The 19,952-nt window shown below is 32.6% G+C and overlaps 1 protein-coding gene and 1 pseudogene across 1 annotated transcript; both read left to right on the forward strand.

The window, feature by feature from the left end:
• The first annotated feature begins 9,071 nt into the window (after positions 1–9,071).
• On the forward strand, positions 9,072–10,710 carry LOC142628415 (pectinesterase-like; annotated as a pseudogene).
• Positions 10,711–17,242: 6,532 nt separating this feature from the next.
• On the forward strand, positions 17,243–19,296 carry LOC142629881 (putative pectinesterase/pectinesterase inhibitor 28). Its single transcript, XM_075803933.1, has 2 exons — positions 17,243–18,275; positions 18,520–19,296. The coding sequence occupies exons 1-2, from the start codon at positions 17,243–17,245 to the stop codon at positions 19,227–19,229; spliced, it is 1,743 nt and encodes a 580-aa protein (XP_075660048.1). The 3' UTR covers positions 19,230–19,296.
• The last annotated feature ends 656 nt before the right edge of the window (positions 19,297–19,952 follow it).

Below are 19,952 nucleotides of genomic sequence, written 5' to 3' on the forward strand. Positions count from 1 at the left end.
TTAGTGAGAGTAGCTACTTGGTGCAACACGACATTTAAGCCCAACTCCATTTAATTTTTTTAAAAAATTATAACAGAATTTTGGTTTGAATAGAATTTAAATTTGTTGAAATTTAAATGTTAAATTTTACCCAAATTAAAAAGTTGTTAAATTTATCCTTTAATTTGAGGAAATATATCCTAACAAATAACATAAAATTAATTTACTAATTAGTGAAAGTAATCACTTGGCGCAATCATGGCTTCTAACCAACTTGTATATATATATATATATATATATATATATATATATATATATATATATATATATATATATATATATAGAGAGAGAGAGAGAGAGAGAGAGAGATGGGTTCAAGTTACACCTGGTGTAACTTGACAAGAGTTACACCATTTGTAAACCGTAGATTTGTAATTGATCTAATGGTTAAAAAAATAGCATTAAATGCAAATTGACTTACACCTCATTCACTTAATTAATAGCAATTTTATTTCTCTCTCCTTATTTATTATTTAAAACCTTTTACATATATTCCTTTTTTTGCCAATGACTTTACAAATATATTTGCAAAACTTTTTTTTTGTTGAGTTCATACTACTCTTTTTTTTTTCTTCTTTTAAGCCAGTCATACTCTTATAGTCTTATTAATTGTGAATATAAATCATGTCTCCTTAAAAATAAATAAATGGCTAAGTGTTGTTTAATGAGATTTTAAATAATAAGTTTCTCAAATAATAATTAACACGTATACTTTTTTTTTTGTTGAATGACTTTACAATCATATTTGCAATTCTCTCTTCTTCTTTTTTGGGTGCGCCTGAGTCAGTAATGCTCATGTCATTTTCTTTTCAACTTTAAGCCGGTAATACTCTATTAATTGTGAATATTTTCTTTGCCTTCTTAAAATAAATAAATAAATAAATTATTGGGCAATATAACTGTAAACACATATCAACGAAGAAATCTTTTTATTAATTAATTTTGGCTTTTCAAAACTCAAACGGAGGAAACATTGGCCGTGTCTACTATGCATAACTTTTAAAAATTAAACAAGTTTAGCCACCTTGATTAGCCACCAAGTTTTTATCTAACCTCATAAAAGTAAACCCATTAGAATATTATCATAGGATTTTTCTTGAGGATGACAAAATTAAGAAACAAGTTTGGAAGAAGAAATTAAAATCATTGAAGGCCCACAAATGGCAATTAATGGTCATCTTATTTGTTCTCACTTGTTTGTATACCATTTGTGTGATAAGACTATAAAAGTATGACAAAGAAGAAGAAAAAAGGGTAGTACGAACTCCAAAAAAAAAAAAAAAGTATTGCAAATATATTTGTAAAGTCATTGGCAAAAAAAGGAATATATGTAAAATGTTTTAAATAATAAATAAGGAGAGAGAAACAAAATTGATATTAATTAAGTGAATGAGGTATAAGTCAATTAGCATTTAATGCTATTTTTTTAACCATTAGATCAATTACAAATCTACGGTTTACAAATGGTGTAACTCTTGCCAAGTTACACCAGGTTTAATTTGAACCCATCTCATATATATATAGTGTAAGTGCACAATTGCACCTGGACCCAAAGACAATCACGGGCTCAGGCCCAATGAGCCTTCAACAATATAAATTTCTAGAGTGTGGGCTTGAAACCCAAGTTAGAAGTATTGAGGATTTGATAGCAATCCCAGAGCTACAAACACTTGTTAACAACAAACAATTATTGCAAATAAACCTCCTCGGACGTAAGCCGAGAACTCCTTTTCTATTATTTCTCTTTTCTTTCTTTTTTTTGTTACAAAAAGAAAATCCCCCTGTATTGTTCTAAGTTCCCCTTTAAATACTTCTCTTTCTGATACTTTGTCCACGTGTTGTTCTTACCCCCTTCCCCCTAGATATTTTTCTCCTTAGTGCCTCTGGATAGTGACTAGAAGTTTCCTTTCCACTGTTCAGGGGTCACTTCCCCATTAATGCGGCCAAGGAGGTAGGTGCAGAGTCTTTAATGTGGAAGTGACAGCCTTTATCTTTGGTATTTCTCAAATATCAGTGCTTCTAGGACATTCAAGGATTCACCCCTTTTAACCATTGGTCTTCACCGAGTCGTCCCTTAACCTTTATAATGAAGTCCCTAGTTCTCCCATATCCGTCCGAGGAGAAAATCACCCCCGGATGAATCCTCGGATCCTCGGCGTATGGGCCGACCCGTAGTACTAACAAAATCTTAACCCAGGAGCAAGTCGGCCCTCCTTAGCATGGCCCAAAGGCCCATATACCCACCGGGGTCGTTTCACTCCCCACATATAGACTCTTATTTTGAGTAGAATTTAAATTTCTAAAATTTAGATGATGACATTTTATCTAAATTAAATTATTGTTAAATCTTATCCCTTAGTCAAGAGCTCTGTAGCTTAATAATCTAATAAAATATTAATTTAATAAGATACAACTTGAGGAAAAAAACAAAAACAAAAACATGGGTTGTGTGAGATTTAATTTTAGAAAATTTTGATAATAGACTTTTAGTTTGTATATAATTTTTTTTTTTGAAATTTCAATGATAAATTTTTATCTATATTAAACCGTTATTAAATATTATCCCTTAATTCAAAAAAATATATCATAACAAATAATATAAAATTAATTTATATATATGTAAGTTCTGATAATTTTGATAATACTCTTTTAATTGGAGTAGAATTTTAATTTTTAAAATTTAGATGATAATGTTTTCTCTAAATTAAATAATTTTTAAATGTTATCCCTTAGTCAAAAGCTTTGTAGCTTATTTTAATAAGATGAAACTTGTAGAAAAAAACAAAAACAAAAACGTGGATTGTGTGAGACTGATATTATATGTGTGTGAAAGAAATTGTCTAATATTATAAGCATGTAACTTTTTTTATTATATTAAATTTCACTATAATTAATTTTTATTTTGGTTTTTACAAATATCAATATCCATACCTATATTTATCATCCACAACACATTTGAATAGTATTCATGAAAATATATATTTTTAACATATCATGTTATAAAGATCAAAAACATATTCCTTCACAAGATTGCTATTAGCAAGTAATATTAAATTTACATCATGAAAAGGAATTCACATCTTAATATGATCATGCAACTATTTTCTTGAACTATAATTTTTTCTAACAATTTTTATATCCTTTTTATCCCTTAAGACTCCTTTAATATTGAATTTTCATGACTCTCCACTCGTTTTTAAGGAGATCTTGTTTAGATAAAAGAGACCATTAGTGTATCAAAACGTAACTCTTTAAATGTTTGAAAGACAAAATACCATGTAATCTATACTATTCAAGTGCATAACACATATTAGATGTACTACAAATATTCTGGCAAATGAAAAACCTCTGGTTAAGTTTCCTTAGGTTTTTAATTATTAAATTCAGGAACTTTTTTCATATAAATATGTTGTGTGATTGTTTGAATCCAAAGAACAATACTTTATATACAGTTTATATGATCTAGACGTAAGTGATTATTAATTTATTACTTTTCAATAAAATTATTCTAAAAGTTTATAACCAAAATTGTGCAACGCACGAGAGTAATGCTAGTATACTATAAAATTCAAACCTTTGACTTTTTGTTAACGAGAGTCTTTTTTTTTTTTTTTTTTTTATAACATTTTCCTCCTAAGACCTCTAAGCACTTTGTGCATGAGGAGGTGTCAATTCAGTTATAAGGCTTTTGGCGTTAACTTGAGAGTCTGTTACCTAAACTTTAGAGTTCTCACAATTTTCCACACTACCTTTATTTTTTTTTAATTAATTAAATTTTTAGTTTAACTTTGACATTCTACCCCAAATCCGCCAATAACCTCTTTCTCCCCCAATATGCCTTCATCTTTCTCTCCATCTTGCAAGCCGCGCGAAAAAAGTCACCGAACCAGGTACATGGATTTACCTCTTTACTTTATTTTTGTACCGGTATGCTCTAGTCCCCACCCCCTCTCTCTCTCTCTCTCTCTCTCTCTCTCTCATTAGTCCCTGAAGCTCCGAAGGGAAGGTTGGATATATGGTAGAGTTGGATTTAGCCAAGGCACCTGGCTCCCATCAGAAGGATTTGTTTGGCCGCTCAAGAGTTTGAGTTAGTACCGCTATGATTTGTTGCAGAGGATTTTCTTTATCCGCCCTAAAAGCAATCACACTAGAAAGATGATTCCTCAAGCGTCTTTTGTGTACATGATTGTTATGCCATTAGGTAATATAAATTATTATAATGATTTAATTGGCTAATAGGAAAAGACATATTTAGAAATAATAAAGGCCATCTAGAAATCTTTTAAGGTTATTTTCTAGCATCTTTTGTAACATAGCAAAACTTAAATATAATTGCTTAGGTGTTGTATATTACGCTTTTCAATTAAATTCAACTAGTCGCTAACCCGTGCGATGCACATGATATTTTAATGAAAATAAATACTTGTTTCAAAGTGAATATGTTTCATCTTCTATTCATAATATGGCTCAAAGTATATTGTAATTATTTTTTCTTTTTATTTATTTAATCACACAATAGTACAAAAAGTTACAAAATAAAGGGCGAAAATGGGCAAATGCCCATTTCGCACAAAAAAAAGGACAAATGCCCCATTTCCCATACTAATTAGGGAAACGCCTATCTTTTGAAACTCGATTTTCTCAAAATCGAGTTTCCGAAAAAAAAAAATTTATGGAGCCTTATAGCGACGTTTTAAGGAGCCTATAGTGACATTTTAAGAACCTATAGTGGCGTTTTGTAACTCGATTTTATCTATAACTCGACTTTATGGAGCTTGAGTTACAAAACGCCGCTATAAGTCCTTAAAAACATCACTATAAGCTCCTTAAAACGTTGCTATAAGGCTTAACTCGATTTTGAGAAAATCGAGTTTCGAAAGAAGGGCATTTTCCTAACTAGTTTGGGAAATTGGGCAATATGCTGATTTTTTTTCGCGAAAATGGCAAAAGCCCATTTTGGCCCAATATAAAGAGAATACAAATTGACTAAAAAATGACGAATCTCTTAATAGATTTAAGTTTTTTTTTTTTTTTTTTTTTACAAGATAATTTCTACTCTAGCCTAATCTAAGTGTATATGTATGTGAAGCTCCTTCCTGGAGACTGAACCCCGACCCTTGCCCCCTACACTTCATAAGCACTTATACCTATGGAGTGACCATCGCACCAAAAGTGTGCGGTGGTTTAATAGATTTAAGTTAACAAAGAACATTTGTCTATGTAAATCTTTCCATTTAAGAACTTCCATGGCCTTGCAGTAATGCCCAAAAAACCAAGTCAACCCTTTCTATTTACCAAGTTGAAAATAGCAATTGTATACAAAATGGGTGCCCTCTCCTTTTCTTCCAACCTCAAAAGTCGCAAGCGAGGATCAAAGAATAGATTGTGGGCAATAATAAGAATCCACAACACAAACCTAGGTAAGAGAAACCACCTACAACATTTAAGAGTCTATGAGGTGAGCTACATAGAATTGAGTATATTTTTTTCTCAACAAAAAGATTTTAGTAAAAGAGGCAAAGGAGGCAGAACTTTGCCAACAAAATCGGAATCCTTTTGGCGTGAAATTTAGATTGAAAACAACTCATGCATCAAAACCTTCAAATGTCTAGAACTTAAATCTCTTCAGGAATATAGAAAGAAAAATTAGTTCCTCACTTGAATGTGTAGTAACATGGTGCTAAGTAAGTAATATCATCGCAACCAAGGAAAAACCTTCATTTGAATTGGTCATTAGCCAGAATAGCATGCTAAAAGTAACTTATTATAAATTTTTATCTCTCCATTTGACAATAAGAATCCAAAACATTTTTAACTACAATAAGATTCTAGTCTCAAACTCAAGCTACGTATGAGTACCTACCTATTTGTGTGATAGACTAAAATAATTTTATAAAATCTTAAATTGATTATGAAACTATATCATTGCATGAATTGTCATATTTTTAACTAAAATGCTTGCAAAATCCAAAAGTAATAAATATACAATTTTGCAAAGGCAATAGATCACAATAATAATACATATAAATTTTCATAAACTTAGAAGAGTAGGTAGGTATAGGAAAAATTAAATTTGGACCCGTAAAAATAAATAATAGTAATAATGCAATGAGAGAGAGAGAGAGAGAGAGAGAGAGAGAGAGAGAGAGAGAGAGAGAGAGAGAGAGAGAGAGAGAGAGAGAGAGGATATAAAAAAAATTCAAAACAGACCCTAGAAATTTATATCTAAAACTGAAAGCATATCTTGCTTAGGGTCAAAGAGTGTCTCAAGTATATAGACCCCTGAACAAAATAATAAATGAAATAAGCCTTTCACAGTCATCATTATTGTATTTTCACAGAAACTAAAGATGTAAATCACAATAACAAACTATAAAATTTGTACTAAAATTATAAACTTTGACACTTTCAAAAATAAAATTTGAACTAAGATTAAATTATAAACTTATTATTTCAATAAAATTTAACAGAAGATTGGATTAATTAAAAAAATTATTATTATTACCTCTCAAATTGCCGCCATAGTTTCTTAGTTTGTTAAATAGAGAAATTATCCTTGTCAAATACCTTACATATTAAATTGCTGGGTTGAAAGCTAATGAAAAGATCTATGCTTGATCTGCAAAACGAAGGGAGAGAAAACTGATGAATTTGAATTTTGGAGAGAGCTGGCGTTTTAGGGTTTCAGAGAGAAGCAAAGTGAAGTGTGATAAGGATAGAAGAAAGAAGCAGATGAGAGAGGTATTAGGGATGAAGGCAGTCTATGAATTAAATCCTTCTAACCTATTTATTGTCAAGCTTGAATTGAATTTGGCCTACTTTTCATCTTAAAATTGAGAAAAGATCAATCTTACTATATATGCACAGTTCAAACACATGTGAGAAAGAGGAGTCCTGTGAAGAAAGGTAATTCAAGAATAATTGTGCAAACTGGTCTAAGGAAGTGCATCTTTGTAGACTTATGGTGATTCAATTTAGTCATCCTTGATTTCTTAATATTACTAAAATATAAAACGTAAAATAAAAATAAAATAGTGGTGATGTGGAGACAAAGGAGAAAGCTCTGCATCTAGGGATTTTAATTTGGTTTTGAGATTTTCCCACGTATGGGTAATGCAGTTGTGTTTTTAAAAGAATTTTGTTGGGTTGAGTTTGTGTTTTCTTTTGAGTGAGAAACTGAGAGAGAATTTTTTTTTCTTTAATCTGGTTATATTTGTTTAAGAAAATAATAATGATGTGGCAAGCTCTAAAGAGGTCAAACAAAAAGTTTTGTTATATATATAAAACAGTTGTTAAATTACACTTGCAATTTGCCAAACATTCACGCATGTTTTAGAATGAAAAAGATTGCTAAATACTGTGTTGTTTTAAGGTTATTTTCTAGCATCAATATAACAAGACAAAACTTTTCTAGCATTATTATAATAGGACAAAACTTAGGTATAATTACTTAGGTATTGTATATTAGATTTTTCAATTAAATTCAAACAAATCATTGCATTGGCCAATAAAATATAGACAATATTATATTTTCTAAGGAGGATTAAATCCAATACAACTTCTTCTCAAAAAAAAGAAAAAAGTATTTGAATTAATTAATATTAAATTTAATTGGAAAATCTAATGTATTCAATCTAAAGAATTATATCCTCTCTCTTGTGTGTGTTTGTTTCTTAAAAAAAATAAAACCATTCTAATATTTGTCAGATAGTATTCAATTTTATGTTTTAATTTATTATGATTGTTCAATAGTATATTGTTAAGGTCACCTCATATTTCTAAGCATATTATGCATTTATACCAAGTTTTCCTATTAAACTAAATTATATGATGTTCATAATATATATCTATAGATCTCATTTTTAATAGTTTTCTAGTGCATCACACAAGTTAATGATAAATAATATATAAAAATGGAGATGTAGCAATAAATTTTGCTACTCTATCATTGGGCCACATCATTCACTTATTTTCAATTTCTTATTTCTCTTTCTAAACTTTTCTTCTCCCTATTTTAATAATTAATTATAAAAAAAAATTCTTCTTCTCCCTATTAGTCATAGCTTTTGTTAGTTTGTTACACTTCTTCCAACTTTTTCCCTCATCTTTTGCCTTTATCTACCCACTATTTTCTACTTTACCATTACATTCCCTCCATCATTTCCTCTTTCTTATGTTTTGACCCTTTTTCTCCCAATCTTATTTTGTATAACTTTTAAATCATTTCTCTCATCCATTCCATATTTTTCTTACACAAAAATGTAAGTATTCTCTCTCACTCTCTCCCTATTTTTTATTTATTTATTTTACTTTCTTATAGTGGATTTATGTTCTTTTTTAAAACTCTAATTTATTAGGTTGACAGGTTTTTATTTTTATTTATTTATTTAATCTTATATGTGTTTTGGTGTTGTGTCTACCCATTGTTTGAGTAATAAATTATTATAAAATCTATCTTCTATTCCTTTGTTTTCATTTTAATTTTAGCTAATTGTAATTTCGTGGTGAGTTTTGATCATGATGATAGGTTTCTTATTCCTTAAGAGATGAGAAAAATTTAATAATAAATTTGAAACTTGTAAAGTTTCATTGTATATTAGGCAAATATAATATACTATAACAAAAATTGGAAGAACATAGATCACCTAAAAATATATATATAATCAAATAATAATAGAATGATATATTTGTATTGCATTTTCTACACATGGCAGTACCTATCAATAATAGAATATTCCTCTCAAAAAATTCAAGTTGCACTATTCAAATGTCAACCTAAAGTAAAAAAATGCAAGGATATAATGCATTTCTAATAAACTTTATGTGTGTCAAAGAAAGAGTATGATTAACAAGATAAGGAACTTGGGTTTCATCAACAGCAAAAGGAAAAAAAAAAAAAAATGCAGACACACTGAGATCAACACTCTTTTGAGCAGTAATTTACAAGTCAACATAACTGTCTTTTTTCATGTGTGTATACTCTATGTAAGTCTAACCATCCAAACCTGTTTTCCAAAAGTATTTCTATTACAATGATTTCCAAGCTATCCCCATTTCGCACCATACTTCTCTTTCTCATGCTCTTATTTTCCTCTCCACCCCTTGCAAGCTCCTCTGCCTCAAACTGTTCTTCCCAAGATATCATTTGCAACGCCACACCCAACCCATGTTTCTGCCAATCCAAATTACCATCTAATAAGTCCAGCACCATAAAAGACTGTGGCCGATACTTTATTCGCCGGTCCATATCATCAGACATTCTTTCTCTAGTCAAATCATTCCTCAAGCCTAATTGCTCATATTTTGAGGCCACTATTCAAGCCCTCGGAGATTGTCAGATTTTAGCTGACTTGAACGTGGAGTTTTTGTCAAACTCTTCCCAAACTATCAATTCTACAGACAGTTTTTAAACAGCTCGCAAGCTGACGATTTGCAGACATTGCTTAGTGCTGCTTTAACAAACCAAGAAACATGTTCTGATGGCCTTCAAGTGGTAGCATCAGACCCTAGTGTTACAAATGGTGTATTAGACCATCTCTCTAATGGGAATATGCTTTATAGCATATCTCTTGCACTTTGTAAGCCTGGTTGGGTTGCTAAGACAAAGGGAGAAAGATTACTAACAGAAAGGAAGCTCATATTTTCCGATGTGGAAAATGCCAAATACAATCTTTTGCCAAGAATGTCAAACCCTGATGAAGAAACTGATGAGTCTATAACTGGGAGAAAGCTGTTTCAAACAACTCCAGGCAATGTATCAGTGAGCCAAAGGGTGGTAGTGAACCAAGATGGTAGTGGAAACTTCACCACTATCAATGATGCTGTGGCTGCTGCTCCAAACAATACTGGTACTAGCAATGGATACTTTGTAATTTATGTGGCAGCTGGGGTTTACAATGAGTATATTTCCATTGCTAAGAACAAGCAAAATTTGATGATGATTTTTTATAATTTCTATGGGCTATAATTTCTATTACAGCTGTGGTCGGGCAAGGATTTGTTGCTGTGAACATGACCTTTCGTAACACAGCAGGAGCAATCAAGGCCCAAGCAGTGGCAGTCCGAAATGGGGCAGACCTGTCCACATTTTATCAATATAGTTTTGAAGGCTACCAAGACACATTGTACACGTATTCTCTAAGGCAATTTTTTAGAGAATGTGATATTTATGGTACAGTTGATTTTATATTTGGTAATGCAGCGGTTGTTTTCTAAGATTGTAACATTTATCGACGACTTCCATTGCAAGGACAGTTCAATGCTATTACCGCGCAAGGCAGAACAGATCCAAATCAAAATACAGGCACTTCCATACATAATTGTAGCATTAGGCCAGCTGATGGCTTAGCCTTGAGTAATGGAACTACAGAAACATACCTAGGGAAGCCATGGAAGGAGTATTCAAGAACTGTTTATATGCAATCTTTTATGAATAGCCTAATTGAACCCTCGGGTTGGCATGAATGGAGTGGGACTTTTGCCCTAAGTACATTATATTATGCAGAATATAATAACACAGGACCAGGATCAAACACTAGTAACAGGGTTACATGGCCTGGTTACAATGTCATAAATGTGACAGATGCAGTTAATTTCATTGTGTCCAAATTTGTACAAGGAGATGCATGGTTGCCAGCAACTGGAGTGCCTTACATTGATGGCTTGCTATAAATTGCATATTGAGATTTGTTAAGTATGAAAGAACCTCAATAATATAAGATTCTGTCCTAAATTTGCTTGGAGATTTTTTTCAAACAAGCATAATCTTGTTTTGAATGTTAAGGGTTTGAACTTTCACCATAGTCTTTCAATATTTATTTATTTTATTTATTATTTTCTTAATTTTTGATGGAGACTATTTTAAATCAATAAATCATTTCATGTGGGTTCCAAGTTAACTTAACTGGTAAGTCTCTGATGGTTGAATAAGAGATCTGAGGTTCAATCTCTACTTATACCAAAAACCAATTGGCATCCTTGTTTGATGATAAAGAGTTATCATCAGAAACGGACGCCATAGATTGAAATTATATTTAAAAAAATATAAAAGAAAGGTCCTTTCATACTTTACCAGCTTCTTTTCTGGCTTAAACGTAGGAAAGTGTATTTAGGGAGGCCAATGAAACAATATTCTAGGATTGTTTAATATGAACACTAAGAGTATCCATAGCCGAAAATTCCAATTCTACTCTATTTTACCATCCCAAAAAGTCACTTTATCATCATACTATACCATTTGACAATACCTCCAACATCCCAACTTTTATTTTCCTATTTTACTCATTAAAATAATATATCTACACAATAAAATATATTTTTCATTTTTTATTTTTTTTTTCTAATTTTCTCCTCCACCTTCCCTCAACCTCTATCACCGCGCCTCCACTGCTCAGTCACCACCACTGTGCCTCCACCATGCCCGCCACGCCACCACTGCCCACCAAAATCCCACTGAAACAAAAACCCATATTAAAAAAAAAAAAAAAACCCACACCATGACCCATGCCTACCAAAACGCAAAACCTAGACTTCGCCAACCAAGCACAACACAGCAACCCACCCTCTCCGATTCAAACCTTTGTCAAACCCATCGGAGCCATTAGAGCCATCTCCAGCAAACCCAGCCCGCCAATCCACGTCGATCCAAACCCACCATCAACCGATCCCAACTCACCACCATGCCCAGATCAAACCACGAACCCAACCCAGCTCCGATGCAAGCCTTGAACAAGAAAGAGAGATGTGAGATGAGAAAGAGCTTGGACCGAGAGAAAGAGGGTGACAACGGCTCGGTGATTCGGAAAGAAAGAGCGAGGCTTGGTGACAGCGGCTTGGTGATTCGGAGATAAAGAGAGAAACTTGACAATGGCGAGAAAGAGAGAGGGGATGGAGAGTGTAAAAGCCCAGTACTAGAGAGAGAGAGAGAGGGCTTGAACGGATAAAAATATAGTATTGTGTTTTAGCATAGCACTATGCCAAAAAAATTTGACATTTCTCAGTTTTAGACTTTCAGTTGCTGGGTGTGTTTTGGGCTTGAATGCCAAATGTGTCTTGCATTTGACATATTACAAGGCCATTGTGGATGCTCTAACATGAATGGTCTAGTCTAGCCCAGAAAGTGGCTCAAGTGATATGGGAACTTTACCTTGATTACATTGTGGTATGGTCAGTAACAGTGTAGTAACTATGGGCCTGGGCCATTGCTTTTTAGGTGGATCAAGTTATCGAGTTATCACATTTTCCTAGGTGCTACCACAACTAATTTGTTCACAGATGGGCTATCAAATTATCCACAGGTACGGTGAAGTGTGAACAAGTATCATGGTGGGTTTGATCAATTATATATTGCATATGTTAGATTATGTTATCCTCGGGCTCAAACCCAATTGAGCCTACTCTCTCAAAAAAAAAAAAAAAAAAAAAATCCTATACATTGTATTATTCATAACATTTAATTTCAACATTGTATTAGAGCTTTGGTTCTAACAAAAATTTTCTCTTCTTTTCCTAGGACTGTCTTTGTTGTCGTTCAATACAATATATGAGAGAAAAAAATAATATGTTCATTAAATAGACAAGAAAATAAATTAATAATAACATAAAATTTAATTTAGTGATGAGAATTCGAACTTTAGTTATGTTTATGATAAAAGTAAATGAACCATCTTGAATTTTTAATGTCCAACTCAACTCACTTAAAGTCCTAGTTAAAAGCCAATAAACCGTGGCTAAAAAAATAAAAACTCTTTAACACAAAGAAGTAGTATGCGTTTAGGAATTATTGAAAAAAAATTTCTACTGTTTACTTTGTCTAATTTTTTTATTTTTTATTTTGCAAATAAACTAGCTTTTAGTTTTTTTTAATAATAACATAAAATTTAATTCAGTGATAAATTCGAACTTAAGTTATGTTAAAGATAAATTTAAATGAACAATTCTGAATTTCTAATATCCAACTTTACTCACTTAAAGCCCTAGTAAAAAGCCAATAAACTGTGGCTAAAAAGTAAAAACTTGTTAACACAAAGAAGAACTAAGCGTTTAGGAATTATTGGATTTTTTTTTTTTTAAACTTTTTACTTAGTCTATTTTTTTTATTTTTTATTTTGCAAATAAACTAGCTTTTAGCTTTTTTGAAATAAGCTAGTTTTTTTTTTTTCACATCTAACATAAAAATTACCAGAAAAATCATATCTTTTGATATATATATATTATGCAAATAAGTTACTGAAAATAAAATAAAAAATTCTCAAATGGACATACAAGGATGGGTAGAGTAGATTTGATTCTGCAACATTTAGTAAGATACATTGGAAATTTGGGTGATATATATATATATATTATATATATATAGATATTCTTTTTAAAGAAAATCAATGCCTTTCACAAATTTATTTTCACTCGAACAGTAGTATTGTTACAAGAATAAAATACACAACATTTACCACCTAAATGTTTGATGAAATTGAGAGATGTTTCTCTGTGTATTATTCTCTAAAACACCACATGTTAAAAAATAAAATAAAATAAAACTTTGGTCACTTACACAAATGAGCCTTCACTCGTTTTATATAGACAATCAAAGAGTATGAAGCCAAGAGAAGTTTGCCAAGAGTCTGAAGCCAAGAGATAAAACTTTTTAGCAATGGACACAACTCTTTGGTAATTGACTAAACTGGGCCTACTATTGGGCATACTCCATCTGGGCTTGGTTCTGCCCTATATTTTTAACATTTTTCATGTTGAAACCTAAAGAAGCAACTTAATTTAGTATAATATAAATTACATTAAGTTGGGATACCATATGCTCCTTAATAATAATATTTTATTTAACATAATTTAAAGTCTCTTATAGTTGAATAAGAGATCTGGGTATAATCTTCGACTACACCAAAAATCGATCGATATCTTGGTCAGATAATAAAGAGTTATTATTAGGAATAAATGTCATTGGTTGAAACTCTCTAAAACAAAATGTCAACCTTAACTAAGGTGATATTAGGAAGCAACTCTATTATATGAACCACGTTTGCCCTATGTTTCCTCTAAAAGAACTCATATTTTAGTCCATAATTGTCTTAATTTCAACTAAAGATTTCATGGAAACTGTTGGTGGTGATATAGCCATTTCTATTCTTCTGAACAATTTTGTAAGGTAATCTTTGAACAAAAATGTACAGCTTATATGATGATCTATAATTCTGTGCATTATAATTTCTTTTGCAACTGCAGATGATGAAGGATTTGTTGCAATGGAAATAACCTTTTGTCACATAGCCGGATCAGTCAAGGAGCAAGTTGTGGCAGTCTGAAATGGGGCCAATTTTGTCCACATCTTATAGCTGTAGTTTTGAAGGCTACCAAGATACATTATATACCTATTCTCAAAGGCAATTTTATAGAGAATGTGATATTTATGGTACAATTAATTTTATCTTTGGCAATGCAGCGTTTTCCAAGATTGCAACATTTATCTACAACTTCCATTGCATGGCCAGTACAATGCTATCACTGCGAAAGGTAGAACTGACCCACAACAAACTACTGGGACTTCCATACGTCATTGTAACATTAGGCCAGCTGAGGACTTGGATGGAACAGAAACATACCTAGGGAGACCATGGAAGGAATATTCAAGAACTGTACTTATATACCATCTTTTATGGATAGCCCAATCCACCCTTTGGGTTGGCATCCATGGAAAGACAGTGACTAATGCCCTTAGCCATGATTGACAGTGTTACATGGCCTGGTTACCATACCATAAATGAAGATGCTGCAATTGATTTTATTGTGTCCAATTATATACAAGGAGATGAATAGTTTACAATAAACTTCACAGTGGGTTTTAGTTAGCTCAGCTAGTAAAGTTTTTGATGGTTGTATAAGAAATCTAGGGTTCAATCTCCACCTACACCAAAAACTGATTGTGGTCTTGGTTTGATAATAAAGAGCTATTATCAAGAGCAAATGCTATAAGTTGAAACTTTCTATAAAAAAAATTCACATTGTGATCCATCCCCATGTTTATTGCATATCTCTCTCTCTCTCTCTCTCTCTCTCTCTCTCTCTCTCATAATTAATGTTTGAAAATTATGGTGAAATGATCAAATTTAAACTTTTGGGAAATTAATAATTTGCCGATTGATAAGGGTTATGGTCCTCATTGATTTCATTAAGCAATTTAATTATCAATTAACCACCGCCATCTTATTTAAATGTTAAGTTGCTATCATCTTAATTCCATATAAACCGGTTCATACCATATTGTATACTCTTTAATTAGTCATTGATCTTATCTTGCAACATCTCTATATCAAGTAATTACATTCACCATCGCACACCTTTGATGCGATGATCATTCTACAAGTATAAGTGTTTGTGGGGTATGGGGTGCAAGGGTCAGGGTTCAAATCTCTAAAAGGGAGCTTCACACACATATGCACTTAGATTAGGCTAGAGTAGAATTCTATCTTGTATATAAAAAAAAAAATAATTACACTCTTTATTAAGTCATTGATCTTTGCAACATCTCTATATCAAGTAATTATAGGGAGTCAGTAATTATTTGGGAGTGGCCCCGTTAGTGTATTTTTGTTAGGTGTGTGATGAAAATGGACACACTAGATTTGTATGTGTCCTTTATGAGTTGAAAGGAGGCTCTGTTTGTTTTGGCAATAATATTTTTTAGAAAATGAGTCATTTTCTAAAAAATGTTTTCTATAAAATTATCTTATTTTTCTATATTTGGTAGTAACCTTAAATGAATTGAAAAACAATTTTTTAACTTCTCTTATTTAACTTACTGTGAAATATATTTATTTTCTAAGGAAAAAAATAATAATTTGTGGAAAACAATTTTTAAAAATAAGTCATACATTTTTATGTTGACTAAAGATAGTTTTCCTTTAACTCATTTTTCTAATGTTACCAAATATTGAAAAACACAAAAAGCTATTTTTATATAATGTTTTCCATCAAAACAAAAGGAGTGAAAATATAAATTTTTTTAATAAAAAAATTGTCATGTTGTTGAGTTATGTCTATATTCGTATCCATGCTTCTTAGGCTCTGCTATTTGTGAGCTTTTCTTAATGTAGATTTATATAGCTATATTTTAGTTCTTTGAGGTGTTATAAATCTAAAATTATGAGAGAAGCTGAAGCAAAGAGAGAATGTAGGGATTACGTGGTTTAGTCTAATATTGGATTACTTTTTTGGAGGAAAGTTTTTGATGACTAGATCTTCACTATATTGAATTGTGTTTAACAATACGATGAACCCAATATGAGATATTTATATGAGATTAATTAACCCCTACAAATAGCAACTTGAGCATGCAGAAAAACAAAATATATTCCAACAAGCACCTAAAGCTACGCAAGTACACCAGCAACTAACCTAAATAAGAATCAAGAATATAAATAGAAACAGGAATTGTTAAAAAAAAAAAAAACAGGAATTCACTAAAGAAAACATAGGAAACTGTTGTGCCTTTGTAGCTTTACGGCTAGTTTTGTGTACTGATGTATTTAGTTTAGTTTGCTTTTAGCAATAAATGAAATTTCTCACTCCCTGAAGAGAGAAAAAAGAGGAGGTTTCAATTTATATCACATTATTCCGGAAATCGAACAACTGCTAGCTGGAATTGGAGGCCTTCTTGGCTGTCATGTATATCTTTTACATTTTTTTATTTTTACCATCAAGTTGATATTGTCACGAGGATCTTGTGGATGTGAAGAAAATCAGCTCAATGGCCTAAATTGAGAGGGATCAGGATTAGCATAGCACTTCCAACATGGCTCCTCCTAATCTCTAGTTTTCACCTTTTATTTTTTAGTAAAAACACAGTCGCAAACATATCTGGATTGCCCTTTGACTCTTCCTTTTCCATCCAAGCCTCATGTTTCTCTGACAATTTCAACAAATTTTAATCTAGGGTTCCTTTCTTTTCCATTATAAACCATTCCCTCAACTAACTTCCCAAAACCAAAACTCAAGGGAACAAGGCTACCAGCTCTACAGACCTTTTTCCCTTGTGCAATAGTAGTTGCTCTTTCTTGCCTTCTAGGGGGACTTTGTGTACAATTAGAGGTTGGGGGGGAGGAAATAATTAAAGTGGTATCTACTTTGTTTTAATTTTTTTTTTCACTTCTTTCTGTTACTCCCTTAAGGTATAAAGATGCTAGCTGCTAAATTCAAAATGTCTAAAGGAAATAATGTAAGTAGGAAGAAGAAAATTACTGTTATCAGTTTGTCAGTCATATTCTTGGTGGCCTTGGTTGTAGCCGTGACTGTTGGCGTTAGCCTTCATCATAGCTCATCTAGTGATGATAATAAAAGTAGTAATAATTTATCTGCTACAATGAAAGCTATCAATCTCATCTGCCAGCCCACTGATTACAAAGAAGAATGTGTCAAGAGCCTTAGTTCTGAGGCTGGAAATACGACAGATTCAAAAGAACTCATTAAAGCTGCATTTAAGGCGGCAATGAATTACACCAATGAGGCTGCCAAGAAATCCAATGTCTTGAAAGAGCTCGAGAAGGACCCGAGAGCCAAGGAGGCTCTTGATAGTTGCAAAGAGCTTATGGACTCTTCCACTGATGAGTTCAAGAACTCTTTCGATCAATTGGGAGATTTTGATGCCTCCAAGGTAGATGAAGTGCTTAATGATTTGCGGATTTGGCTCAGTGCTGCCATCACATACCAAGAAACTTGCTTAGATGCATTTCAAAACACGACCGGTGATGCTGGAGAGAAAATGAGGGCGGCATTGAAGTCTGCCATGCAAATGAGCAGCAATAGTCTTGCCATTGTCTCTGACTTGTCCAAAGCGCTCTCTAACTTTAATTTCCCTAGCCTTGGTCGTCGTCTTCTTGAACATGACGTGCCTGTTCTTGGCCATGGTGAACTATATCCTGATTGGTTCGATGATATTCCTGGAAGTCGGAGACTCCTTGCTGCATCTCCAGCCCAGATTAAGCCTGACGTTACTGTAGCCAAGGATGGGAGTGGACAGTTCAAGACCATCAATGAGGCATTGCATCTGATCCCTAAGAAGAGCAACAAAACCTTTGTGATCTACATCAAGGAAGGAGTTTACAAAGAGTATGTAGAGTTAAACAAGTCCATGACCCATGTCATGATGATTGGTGATGGACCTCATAAGACCAGGATTACAGGAAACAGGAATTTTGTTGATGGCGTACCCACCTTCAAAACCTGTACAGTTGGTACGTAATACTTCCTAAATTGTCCCTTCTACCATTCCAAAATGATTCTCTCCATTTAAAATAGATTCATTCCATGGTTCAAATTAAATATTAGAAATATAGATATGCATTTGGTGTAACGTTTATTTAAAATTTTAAATGATGTGAAACATTATCTACTTATTTGCTAGCATGGTGTGGCAAATCAATGTATATTACGAATGTTTCTATCTTTTCTTGAGACTAAAGGATTCAACTTATGCAGGTGTCTCCGGAGATTACTTCATTGCTAGGAATATTGGAATTGAGAACACTGCTGGTGCTGAGAAACATCAGGCTGTTGCATTGAAGGTTCAATCCGACTACTCCGCCTTCTACAACTGCTCATTTGACGGGTACCAAGACACGCTTTACGCGCACACCAAGCGTCAATTCTACCGTGATTGCACCATCTCCGGTACAATTGACTTCGTCTTTGGTGATTCTGCTGCCATCTTCCAAAACTGCACTTTCGTGGTCCGCAAGCCAATGGACAACCAGCAATGCATTGTGACTGCACAAGGCAGGAAGGAGAGGCGCCAGCCATCAGCAATAATCCTCCTAAACTCCAAAATTGTTGCAGACCAGGCATTGTACCCCGTTAGATTACAACGCAAAGTATATCTAGGCCGTCCATGGAAGGAGTTCTCAAGGACCATCATCATGAAAACCCACCTTGATGATCTGATCCAGCCTGATGGATGGTCACCTTGGTTAGGCAATTTCGGAATCAACACTTGCTTCTACGCTGAGTTTCAGAACGTAGGACCTGGTTCAAATACAACACGACGAGTAAAATGGCGTGGAATTAAGACCATCACCAGTCAACATGCATTTGACTTTACACCAGGGAGGTTCCTTGGTGGTGATACTTGGATTAAGGCTACCGGAGTGCCTTACCACCCTGGTTTTCTTAACGAAACAGAAAAAGTCTAGAGCAAGTGCAATTTTTTATTTGAGTGGAAATCTATAAGAAATATGTACATTGATTGAGTTCTTCCAAGATATATGAAAAACTTTTATTGCTGGGTTTTTTTTTATTTATTATTTTTAAATTTGATGCTTCAAGGCCTTCAAGTATTCATATATACAACAAGCTGAACTAGCCAAATTTTCCACTCATGGCACTGTTAATCATGTCAAAAAGTATGCAGATTATCTAGTTGATACTTCATAATATTTCTAACAGAAATATGTAGGATTTAAATTTTTACTCTTCCTTTATAACTATTAAATTATTTTTAAAAAAATATTGTTCATCATCTTCACTATTGGTTTTCACAATAATTTTAATACTATGTAACTTTTAAAAATAAAGGCAAAAACACCATTTTGGTATCTATATTTTGGAGTTACAGTCAATTTGGTCTCTACATTTTGGTAGTAGTCAATTTGGTCCCTAATATTTTTAACTTGTAATTAATTTAATCTCTACCGTTAACTCACTAATAGAAAAAGTTTATGTGACTAATGATGTGCACTGTTATCACATTTAAAGTCTATGCAGCTACTAGAATAATAATAAAAAAATTAATTGAAATTTAAAAATAACATGTAAGGACAAAATTGTCACGTCCCGACCTTATCACTCATTTTGGGAAGAAATTATATAATCCTCATAGTAGACTACGTTATTTGTCCACTATTTCACTAAAAGAC

Source organism: Castanea sativa, chromosome 3, assembly GCF_040712315.1.
Source record: "Castanea sativa cultivar Marrone di Chiusa Pesio chromosome 3, ASM4071231v1".
NCBI lineage: Eukaryota > Viridiplantae > Streptophyta > Magnoliopsida > Fagales > Fagaceae > Castanea > Castanea sativa.